Below are 12,776 nucleotides of genomic sequence, written 5' to 3'. Positions count from 1 at the left end.
ATGTTGTTATTTCAAGTTTATTTGTATAGACATATAGGTTTATAACATATTGTTATAATGTGTATTCAAATTAGATATAATTTTAGTAGCCTTTTACCCTATGCATAATGTGGATAGTTTTCTAGAGTTTTTCATATTAATTTCATTTTCCACTTCAAGTGTTCATCTCTTAATGAGACACTTTTACAAATTACTACACACCGTGTTGACAGAAATGCCCAATAGCATTCATGTTGGGCCTTCAGGATCACCAGAGCAGAAGGCAAAGACTGTTTTGTTGCTGATGGAAGAGGGGAGGTTGGCAACATAATTTGCGTGTTCTAAAGGTTACAAATTACTGGGTACAGAGAAGACCCTTTATGATGACATTATTACAGTACTGCCAGATGTATTTTGAAATTGTATGGCTAGAGAACAGAAGTTGTAGTCACCCTAATGCACATGTTAGCTTGACAGTGATTTTGGCGGTGGCTTTCAGTATTTATTGAAAACTAAACTGTTGCTGTGTGAAACCTACCTTTCAAAACCTTGTTTTCAATCCCCACATATTGCTGTAATCTATAAAGAGTAACCGTGTTATTTAGAGTTTAATAAACCAACCATGGTGAAATGTGCAAGGCTCCAAAACCTCACAAGACTTATTTATCAGATGGCACAACAGAGAATAAATATTATTTTGGAACATAAATAATGACACAAGTACTGCTTTTCAATGACCTCAGCAAATTCCATCTTCACTTTTTCACATCATCTTGCCCAAAGCATAAATCAGCTACAGAGTTTGCCAAGTGTACATCTTCTTTTGAAACAGTAAAAGGCTTTTTGTCTAGCTGACTTTTCTTAATAAGAGTGTAAGCATACATTGGTAATAGTCCAGTAAGGCAAGTTATTAAATAAATAGATAAAAAATTAAACATTTGGTTAAAACTTCAGAGTCATTTGAAAATCTTTGAAAAGTTTAATCCATTTAGTTTTTGGCATACTTTGTAGACCTTTTGTCATGTGGTTAGTATTTATTTTCTTATGTGCCATGTGGGATATATTAATATGAAGAAAGAAAATATGCTAACCAAGATAGAAGACAAAAAAAACATCAATTGACTTGTCTTATGTATGTAGCCCCTTTTTGGCTGAGTAGTATTACAGTATTTAGTAATGAAGACAGTTATTGACAGTCAACATGAGCCACGTATTCATCTTTCACTACTGTTACTGCCAAAGTTGGCACAAACCAATTAGTTTTTATGAAAAAGCCAAGTATAGCAACAGTCCTTTCTCTGGAGACAATGCTGTGGGCTTTACAGGCACAGCAGGAGCCATATTTATAGGTGAACAATGTGAATAAGAGGTGTATCATAATTATACTGGGAGAATTATATGCAAACATATTAGAAGAAGCTGGAGAAGCAGGGCCCAGTGCAATTGAGTACAAAAAGTGTCAGTTTATTTATTTTCTAATTAGTGGTAATGTGTTATTAATGATTATAATTTGGACAGTTTTTATGATTTTTTTTTTAACCAGTTGAGGATAATGTGAGGAAAATACTGCTGTGTATTACTTTTGTAGTGCTTTCTATCTAAACTATTGTTTTTCTACCACCTTTAAGTAATACCTCCATCAAAACAGAATAAAGGTGCTCAGGATTTGGCAGAAAAAAACTATATAAACTGTTTATTATTTTTTTTACAGTGTGTTGCATATTCTTTGTTTATGATCACATTTAATTTCAGCGTAAGTAGTTTTTAGTTCCACCATTTGTCAGCAGAAGACTCTATCAATTTCAAACACCACTTCTGAGGACATGCAGAGAATACATTGCAGCATTTATATTTGTTGCCCAAGAGATGAAAAAACTCATGCATAGTCGTGTAAGAAAGGAGCATGATTATTATCATACAGTAGCTGGACTTCCAACAGTGCAGTGTAGTTTAACTCGGATTGATGGCATTCCTACCTGAACAGAGAGGCAATCAATATACTGTTTACACAAAAAACATGCATCAGTTAAAGATGGCTTTTGCATCAGATAGGTAAACTCTGGTATTTATATTTGTATATTTCATTGTTTCATCTTCAAAGCCAAGGAATTTTAGGCCTCAACAAGTTTTATGTGTTATGCGCGTGCACCATTTTTACTATGTAAGTGAGATTATGTTTTACTAGTTATATCATAAGCCACTATAACTTGAACAGAGCAAGTCCATAGAGGAAGCATGTATAAAAACAGAACTTATATAAATAGAAAGGTGAAAATCTTTATTTGCATGGAAACTTAGAATGACAATATTATTAGCTGCAGTGTCTCTGACATAAATATTTATATGTCTACCTGTGTCTTTTACCAGGTATACATAAATTGCACAACAGTATAATGTGTGCTGGGCAATGGACTCCTGGCCTTTACACTTTGCAGATTCATTTAAAACAAAGGCATTTTAACTTAGGATATCATTATATCAGTTAAAGTACTTTTGTAGAAAAAGTTATGACCAAAGAGGCAGGCAGCCAGTGGAGTTGAGAGCTCAATCATATTTTCATTTATTTCCATTTTCTTCATTTTCAGCACATGAGGATTGGTAGTTCTTAAAACCTTTACTTACATTTTCTTGCAAGATTCTTTGTCATTTTTGCCTGCACCCAAAACTAATTTTATTATTATGTAGTACAATATAGTATTCTATATTGTGAATAACTCAATGAGAAATACATTATATAATATAGACATATTATCTACCTTCAAGAACCATTTAACTTTTCACCCATCACACTGTAATGTCTTCTGGTGTCCCCTCAGGAGCCTGGCTCGGCAAAGTGATTTTTTCCACCTTTTTCTGAATTTGTTGAAAGTGGAGCTGTTTGAAATAAACCTATTCCTTGGGCGTTTTTATAGCAAGTTACATCTGCGGCACCTATGCCACACACTGTAGGATTAAATCCACAGAAAGATAAATGGTCTCCTGAGGCAAGAGCTAGGCCAGTCATCCATGTTACAGAAGGTGATGGCTGCCAACTGGAGTGTGATCTTGTCATTGAATAGGTCAACTTTACTCAGCCATCAGGAGGCATACTTTGGAAGTTCTCTGAGTTATACATTTTGCATAATACGAAAAGACCCATTCTGAAATGTTTCACTGCCCAAAAAGGAATTTCTTATGTAAAGAGAGCATTGTTCCCTATGTGCCCCAGAATTAGGGATGTCGTGTTTAGATAAGCAACACAAATGTTTCTGTTATACTTTATTGAAAAAATTTTCTAAAAACAAAATGTGCTGTATATTAATCAGCATACTGTAATTCCCTCCCTTATTAATGTCATGTCATGTCATTTGCATGCAAATCTTAGCTATGAACAATTTTCATCCTCTTGTTGACATAATGGCAGGCAGGACAAATATGTCTTTTTCTAATGTGGTCATTTGGCAGCGATGACAAGAAATGATAACCTTCAAGGCAGAGGAGATTTAGCAATGAGGAAATCCAGCGGAATAACTTTCCTGCAGGGTCACCTATTGCACCATCAGTCTAATCTCGTTGGTGTATTAATAATTTGTTGCATTCAACCCCTTACAGTTAAATGTGGCAGGTATGATGAATTTGCCTAGTGTGTGTCAGCAAGGACAGATGGATTCTTCTTTGCATCATTTTTATTTTTTTGTATAATTTGTAGTCTCTAAAAAAATAATTAAAAGTGCAGTTAAATCCTTAGATATGACCTTTGCTTCACTGTTTTACTCAATGCACCCTCCTTCTGAGTAAAAAGTATCACTTCATTAAAAAACTGTATTGCCATGTAACTTGAAAGTCAGCATTTGCGATCTTTAATAACACCCTGTATTAATGATAATGATGGTGTTTCATGTAGGTATTGGCTTGGCTTTCTTCCAGCCTGTTAAGTAAAATTAAGGTCCAGAAAATCGGATTATTGCATCCCTGGGGGAACAGGCTGATAGCCAGCTGATGATTGTTGATCTACTTGCAACTCTCTCTTGGTGTCATGGGTTGGTGATACAGACCGAAAGCCAATTTGTTAACAATTAGACTCATTAGCATCACTTCCTGTTATCTTCAGAGTCGTTTTTTCAAAATATTCAATATGGTCTAGTCGTAATTCCTGGGATGGCTTTTAAGCTATTGGCAGATGGACCTGACTGGAGATTTTGCAAAGTTATTTAACTCTTACAAGAGAGAAATGTATTTAGCTTTTAATCTGGCAGAGTTAAAAGCCATATAAAGCACTTTTAGTCTACAGAGTCTGTGTTCACAGAAGGGATTTCACATCTTCTCATTTATGAAATAATAACACTTCAACATTTCTTTTCTGCCCATTCATGAGATTTATAATTTGAGCTCTTGTCTTCTGGCAGGCTGGAATCCTTAGAGAATGACAGTCTAACTGGCTTTACTTGTAACCAACAACAAGTTCCACGGTTTATGTATGGTAACATGTTTCTTTTATTAAAAGAATTTTCTGTTCAGAATTAGAACTTGTTCATTTTGTGTATTTATTAAAAAAATCCTGGGGAATATGAGGGAAACCCTCTACATTGATGCCAGTGCCTTTGTACTAACATCTCTGGCTCAGCATTGTTTAGCAGAGCTGTAGTGTTGGTGACACAAAGGAAGCGTGTATTGTTTAACATTGGAAGGATGCTTAATTAGTGAGTTGCGTGCTGCTATCAGAGGCTGCTATCATACTCCTCCCTGCTAACACCTCTTGTCATGAATAATCAATGAGTCTTCATTATTATTCATGAGCTGGAATCTGTGTAGTCATGTGCATTCAAGCTGAGACTGGGAAGAAGACGAGGGAGGGTGAAGGGGGGTGGCTGGCTGGGGGGAGTGTTGCCATGAACTGAGTCAAAACTCTGCATGTGTGTGATATCGAGAGGGAAAAAGAGGAGCATGCTGCTGCACACTGGGCCAGCTTCTAGCTAGCACCAGCGTGTCTGTCTCTGCATGTGTGCATGTGAGGGTCCTGCGCCGGAGTGACTGATGAGAAACAGTAGTCAAATCTGGAGGGTGATTCCCTGTCAGTTCAGTTGCCTGTCACTTGTGTGGAAATTAGACACCGTGCTGTTTTTTTGCTGACTATAATGGGCTGCAATCTGTGCACTTTACAGAAGAGAGAGGAACACTATAAACTGTTGTATGAAATTGCACAGGTAAGTGAAATCTACATTTTGTAAGGAGACGCTGGGGTTGTTTTTTTGCTTGTTTCTGGGCTTTTCTGTGTGTCAGGACATAATAACAGGTCTTTTCTTTTTGCACAGCTGTTGTTGAGAGTTTACAGTCACTTTCCCTTTTCAAAGGGTCTGGCGCTGTCGTAGTTTTCTGAACTGATACTCTCAGGATACCTCCTGCATGTGCACAGAGGGGTGCTGTCAGATGTCTCTGAATGAACAGGGAGAGTGAATTGGCTGCAATACACTGGCGCGTGCAGCCGTGTGGCTTTTGCACAGAGCTGTCACAAACAGGCGTGACTTTGTGTTGTTTTTCACTTTCATTTAGTAAGTCTGGCATTTAGAATTCTGGCTGTACTGTTATTGTTCAGTGTCTGTTGTTCCTCACAGTTAGCAAACTGAATCTGAGTAAGTGGGATGTCTCTAAAGTCCATTTAGTTTTTCAGCATTATATAACACTACTTCTATTTAACTCTATGCAAGAGGGCAACTCCATTACAAGCAATTTAACTTGCTTTCTTAGGTTTACCCTGTTGAGCAGGGGTTGTTTCATAGATGAACTGTCATATATGATGAAAGCACACTGAAGAGAGTGTCCCAACATTGTAATCATCTTTGTGCTTTGGGAAAATGTGAATAAGCTTGCAGAGCGTGTCAGCAGCCATCCTGTACTGGAGATGGCATACTCCACGCACTGATAACAGTAGATTTCTAAAACAGAATCCTCTCTTTCTTTTTTTTTTAATCTTCATTCACATTGTTGGTGGTCTGCTGGCACAGCAGCAGCTAAATATCCCTTGCATACTGACTTCCCTCCGAGTTTCTGCTAACATGATTCATTTCACAGTGGGCTAATTATGGAGCTGATTCGCTACACATGAAGCAGCCTCTTCCAAAGCAGTGTTAATGAACATTTTCATGGTAATGTGATCAGAGCCTCATTAACTGTTTTATAAAATGATTCTGTGCATTAATTAAATATAAAATGTCTCTTTTATGACCACAGAGAGGAAAAAGAAGATTAACACAGTTAATTATTGCCAGAGGCAATGTGTTTTCTTTCTCTCTCGTTCTCTCTGTGTCTCAGTGATACAGGTATGTTTTGATATATCATGCACAAAAGTTTGAATTAATGATAGAAAAGTAGGAACACACATTGTTAGGGTACTTTTGGAATACATTCTAAAACTATACATTGCTCATCTCCTAAACTTTTGCTTTTTTGTTTTTTAAGAGTGGCTTTCATTTGTATATACTTAAGTGTAGTTCTTTTTTTTTTATGTAACTTTAAACTATTGCTAATGCTTCATTTTGTACATAAGTTGCTATGTAGCATAGTACATCTTTCAAGAAAAGCTTGCAAAGTAGCTGCTGCTTATGCTTTCTACTCTGGTATCAGCCAGATAACGTTTTTAATCCCTGACCACATCTCTCACATTTTCCAGCAAAGTAAGGTAGCAATCCGCCGTCAACTCTGCATCCTATTATTGTTTGGATAAAGGGAGAGATAAGGTATCAAGGGAAAACAGCAGTGTGGCTCAGCCTCACACGAGGAATAGCAAGAAAATGAGCTGTTGTCTGTCTCCCAGCTTTTCTACAGTATACATCCTTGTCGGGGAAAGAGCCGCATTGCAAATGTGGATGTTTGATCAGGACCACAGTGCCATGTCATCTGAGACACTTCGCATCAGCTACCCCCAGAAGGAGAACCACACTGTTTACATTTCAAACTTAGAATTGCAAGCATGAGTGGCTGGATCTGATAGGGCAGAAATGAAAGATGCCCACTCAGACATTAGCACTTGACTTCTCTAAACTCGTTTTCCTTTCATGTTCTTATATTGTATTTCCCAGATTTGAATTGACATTCAAGCTGCCATGCCTTTCCAAAATTTATTGCAATTAGTGGCTGACATAAGTCTTTTTTACAGCATAGCGGTAGATTGAGCACTGTCTTCAGACACTATTGCCCACACCTCTAATCTGACATGTTTCCTGACCGTATGACCCCCTTTATTTTTCTCTGTAAAGATTTATGACTTCAGTAAAAGTGTTTTCTTTTCACAGTGGACAAAAGCTGTCTGGTCATCATATAGCCTGTAAGATCACAATTTCTTGATGTTCATTATTTTTCTCTTATTATTATTATTATTTTTTATTTCAGTTAGCTTGGTGGAAAATGTAGTTTTTTTCACTGGGTACTTTTTTTAATAGATTGCCTTCACAGACAAAACACTGCTTTTCCTCCTTTGTGTGAATTAAAGGATTTATTTAAAGTGAATCTCGATGACAGACAAGTTTAGTGTAATCTTCTATTTTAAGTCAATCAAAAGTAAAAACCACTTTAAACATCTGTCTGCTTAATAAATATACAGCATGTCCATAAAAAGCATTTTATTTATATGGAAGGTGGGACTACTTCCGAAAGACTAATCTAAAAGAAATTCTTTTATGGAAGTTTATCAGGTTTTCAAAAACAAGTATAAGATTTGGTTTTATTGGATTTATTTAGTGATATATACCTATATAGTTTTTTCTCTGCTTTTTTATTTGAGATTCAAAGTTCCTTTGTTTAAATGTCATAAAAAGAGGTTTCATCACCTACCAAAATGGAAAGCATGAGCTAGACGACAGAATAATACAGTGCAAAATACTACACAAATACATGCTAGTTGCAATTTTTTGTGCCTTACTGCACGTTTCTTTTTTCAATTATTTTTTTTTGTTCTTTTATTTCGCCTTTTACAATTTCTTGTATTAGGAATTTGTTAGTTTTCGCATACCCCTTGGGGTCAGAGCGCAGGGTCAGCCATTGTACAGCGCCCCTGGAGCAATTACAGGTTAAGGGTCTTGCCCAAGGGCCCAGCAGAGTAGGATCTCTTTTGGCAGTGACGGGGATTTGAACCGGCAACCTTCTGGATACCAGCACGGATCCTTAGCCTCAGAGCCACCACTCCACCCCTCTTGCACCATAATCTTAAAATAGTAAGGATTTGATATGACGGTCAGAAAATCTCTATGCAATATTAGTCAGATAATTCTATTTGTCAATCCCTCCATCCATTTTTAAACCCACTTATCTGGTTATCCATATTGAGGGAGGAATTGCTGTAGCCTATCCTGACAGAAATGGTGCAAAAAAGGAACCAGCTCAAAATTGGAAACATAGTCAATTCATGCTGCTTCTTTTCATATAGCACCTTTCATATGCAGAAATGAATGCGGCTGCTTCACAGCTCCAGCAGACTAAATCTGAATTCCAACAGTGTATGTGTGGAGCTTGCAGATTTTCCCTACTTCTGTCTGTTTTTTCTCTTTATTCCTCCCACATCACAAAGATGTGCTGGTTAGTGTAACTGGTGATTCTAAACTGATCAATTTTAGGTGTGTGAATAAAAATGCTGCCTTACCATGCACTATTCCTTATTTGTCATTCACCATAAATTCCTGTCAATTTTCATTATCCCGGAATTTCTCCAGTTATTTTCTGATGCTTAAATGCAACCCCTTAAATCTTTCAATTTTATAATTGTTCATCTTTTTATTCTGAAGCTCATTGCAGATACTTAAAAAGCTGCCCTTTCTGTTAACAGAATTTATGTTTTACTTTATATACAACAAACTGTATAAATGCTTCATGTATTATTAAGTGTTTTAGATACCACAGCAAAAATTCCTTAAACCTAGCATCTTTAATATGAGCAGTCAGATAGATACCAAGCTTGTATAGTGCTACTCATTTCTGACCACTAGGCCACACTAATTCCCATTTCTGTGAAGGATTATTTCTGGTTTAATACCATCAAGAGCAAGGCACAATACAACAGGAGCTTCTTTATCTGTCTACTTTGACTGTGTTATGTTGGCTTGTAACTACAGTGAACAGCCAAGTTTCCAGTCTTGCTATCATTGTAGACTTTCAGGGTATCTTTCCCAGCACATGTAAGAGATTCACATATTGGTGTGAGGCGAAGCGTGAGCAAAGAATTTCCTTTAGTAGTGACACTGACAGGGACAAGTGAGGTATAGCTTTGTGCTAAGCTCTGCTGGCTTGGAAAATAAACAGAGAAATTGATATATTCTCCAAAGCAAAATGTACCTTGCATGCTAATTCATTTTAAATGAAACATTGTCCACTTTTATTTATATATTTATTTATATATATGTGTGTGTGTGTGTGTGTGTGTGTGTGTGTGTGATGTCCATCCATCTTCCTAACCTGCTTTAATTAAGCTCTTTAGATGATCTTTGTACATGAAAAATATAAACTTGTACAATATTATTTGACAGTGTTGAGGTGCAGAGTAGCCCACACTAATGACTTTGTGCAAAATGGTCAGGTGCATCACCAGTTTCTTCTGTACACTGCATGCGACGCTCAAGCCTTCTGCAAAATGTGACTTCTCATCAGAGGCATTTCTATCTTTTGACTATTAGCTACAAATGTACTCATCCATCTTCTTGTCCCATTACGTTTTTGTGAATGACGCTCTTTACCCATTAAAATTGATAGGAAAGAACAAAGAAAAAGAAAAATGTGGTATTTGATTGATTTTGTGTCCTACAGCAAGATTATACTGAAAGATAATGCAGGCTTTGAAACGATATCTAAGACTTAAGATTTCCTAGATCTCGTTTTGTCTGTTATCTGTCCATGTGAGCATGTTTCTTTCTGCACTCTTGATTTGTGTAGCTCTCTTTTTCATTCAGATGGATCATTTTAAATTATTCACATCTCTCTTTAATGAATGGCATTGTGTACTGTTTAGTTCTTCACACACAGATTAATATGATCAGATACTAAGGTTTTTCTTTACTCCTGAGACATGTCACTTCTTATGTTTGCCAGACTATGATCAGAAGGCCTTTTTAAATAGTATCCACACTTAACCATCCATCCTTTTATGCATTCATTTTCAGTTCATGGGTTTAACTAAAGGATGGGCCCAATCCTATAAAAATGATTATTGTTACTATAGTTAATCATCATAGTTTGCTTAAAGCTCTTGCTAAATTATTAAGTCTTTGCAAATTGATGTGTAGGTAAACTGTGAACAGGCGTTTATTTCATTTAACGGAAACATCCATCCATCCATCCATTTTCCAACCCGCTGAATCCGAACACAGGGTCACGGGGGTCTGCTGGAGCCAATCCCAGCCAACACAGGGCACAAGGCAGGAACCAATCCCGGGCAGGGTGCCAACCCATTAACGGAAACAATATATCTCAAATTATAATTCAATTCGGGTTGTGGGGAAGCAAGAGCCTATCCTGGTAGCTTTCGATTTTAGGCAGGAGATGACTTTGTACAGGGAGGCATTCAGTTGCTGAGCCTGTTTGTGCATACAGCCTAACTCAATGTCACACTCGCACAAGGCTAATTTAGAGTTGCCAGTACGTCTAACATGCTTGTTTTTATGGAAGCAGAAAGAAAACCCAGAGTATCCAGAAAGCCCACACAAATAAGGGGATAACATGCATAATGCACACTAAGAACAACAATGCACGAAATTCAAATCCAGGATGTTGAATCTATTAAGAAACAGTGATAAATGCAGTAAATATAAATGATAACTGTAGACTGAGACAACTCCTAAGGTACTGCCTTTTATATGCTAGTCTTTTACTGTATATCTTCAGCAAAGTGGACATTAGAAGATAAGGTTTTAGCCATTTGGTGATGAATTGATCTCATCTGTCTGACAAACATGTACTAGTACCCTTTCTTCATCTTTGTCTCAAAATCTTTACTGTCTAGAAGAGGAACAATCATTTTAAAATAAATTTTGTATAATTTGATTTTTGTGTCCTATAGTTGGATAACCATCTATTTTGTTAGCTCATTTTTTTCTGCCTCTCCAGGAAACTAAAGCCCATTAACTCCAGAAACGCATCTTACCAAATGTCTTGTGTTAAGAACTGGTGTGAATGTTGTGGTATCTACTGTATTAGTAGACTTTTTTTTCTGTGTGGGTGCGTAAAAGGCTTTTTTGAAGTATTACAATCCTGTAAAATCTTGGCATTATTTTCTGTATTTCCCAGCCAATAGTCAATGCACTGTAAGACTTTCACTATGACGTTGTTCATAACAGCTTGCTGCACTTTGAAAATTGGCTAGCACCCAGGTGAATAAAATGACGGGACTAATATTCATTAAGATATATGGGAGTCTGTCTTTCTGTAGCTCTGTGCTGCTCAGCTGATTAGTTACATTCAGGATGGCAGAAGGAATGCTCATTAAATCATCATTATTTAAAAAGTGGGCTTCTGGTCCAATTAAAATTGACTAGTTCTTTTGAAAAATCACTCTCTGTTCCAGTGCACAGCTGAGTTAGACAGGCTGCATAACGTCCTGTTGGAAAATTATTGCAGTGCATGGTACTGATCAGCAATCAAGTGTGTGATCTTAGTTCCACTTCATTATGCTGCATTGGACTGATTGTATATTTTTTTCAAGGGTATCTGCAGAAGATCATTAGTATTGTGCATGAGTGCTAATTATTGTAGTGTTTCTATTGTTTAGTTGCCCTCCAGCGCCATGTTGATTATCAGTTTATTTTAACTTTATAGCAACAAAACATGGATATTACTAAGTTTTTATGATGAAATATATATATATATATATATATATTTCTCCATCCAGAACCATATGATCCCCATGTTCAGCAGTCCACCTGCCAGGAACGGTTCTATGCATCTGCTAGCTTTTCATGGCATCACTCATTCATTCTGTTTATGGATGGTCAGGCATACTTGCTACCTTGTGGGTCACCTGTCTCCTTGAGTTCTGGTGAGGGCATGTTAGCTGCTTTTTCCCTTTTGTCAATAACTCTTACCCTTCTTGGACACTCAGACCATTTATAATAAATTGTCTGATTTACAATAGTCTTGCCAGTGAACGCTTTCCTTACTCTGTTATAGTTCTGCTGGAAATTATTTTCTGTAAAGCATCAACCTGTTTTCAGTAGAATTTGAAAAATCTGTTGGGATCCCACCTTTATGAGCTTAACCACTTAAATAGAATTTACATGTCCTTAAGGTTACATATACCTGTTTGTGTGAAATTACCTTGGTGATCATTGCATACAAAGCAATGTGAAGATAAAAGAGCTTTTCCAAGAAGAGAGAAACACAAGGGATATAAAAATGATTTTTTAGCGATGAGAATTCTCAAGAACAGATCTTCTCCCAAAAGTCACCACTTAAGAAACATGGAAATTGATAAAAGAAGCAGCCAAAGGCCAAACATAACTCTCAGGGATCAATAGTGTGTCACATTTGAAATGCAAGAGACTGTTGAGTCATTCAACAATTGCTCAAGTACTCCAGAAATCTACATTTTATGGTGGAGTGTCAAGGAGGACACATGTAGTACCACCTGAAAGAATGTAGAAAAGAGTTCTGTGGAGTCTTAATGACGAGTGGTATTTGTGCTGAATAAAGACCACAACTCTTCACCTGCAAAACATCAACCCTTCAGTGAAATATGGTGGAAGTAGTATTATTTTGTGGGTTTTCTTTTCATCAGCAGTGACTGGTAGGCTTGTCAAAACAGACAGTAAGATGAATGGAGAAAAATGAAGAGGGATACTAGA

At 36.8% G+C, this 12,776-nt stretch overlaps 1 protein-coding gene across 3 annotated transcripts in view; it reads left to right on the top strand.

The window, feature by feature from the left end:
* The window catches only part of pdzrn4 (PDZ domain containing ring finger 4), a 419,600-nt gene that overhangs the window by 282,260 nt on the left and 124,564 nt on the right, over positions 1-12,776 (top strand). Inside the window, exon 1 of one of the 3 annotated variants that reach the window (XM_028810930.2) lies at positions 4,856-5,162. The exons of the other annotated variants lie outside the window; for them this stretch is intronic. Within the exon in view, the coding sequence (XP_028666763.1) occupies positions 5,094-5,162 (69 nt within the window). The 5' untranslated portion in view covers positions 4,856-5,093. Of the gene's footprint in view, positions 1-4,855; positions 5,163-12,776 lie in introns of those variants that run through there. 3 annotated transcript variants of the gene reach the window in all.

The sequence above is a fragment of the Erpetoichthys calabaricus genome, chromosome 1, assembly GCF_900747795.2.
Source record: "Erpetoichthys calabaricus chromosome 1, fErpCal1.3, whole genome shotgun sequence".
Lineage (NCBI taxonomy): Eukaryota > Metazoa > Chordata > Cladistia > Polypteriformes > Polypteridae > Erpetoichthys > Erpetoichthys calabaricus.
This window is presented reverse-complemented; position numbering and strand designations above follow the sequence as displayed.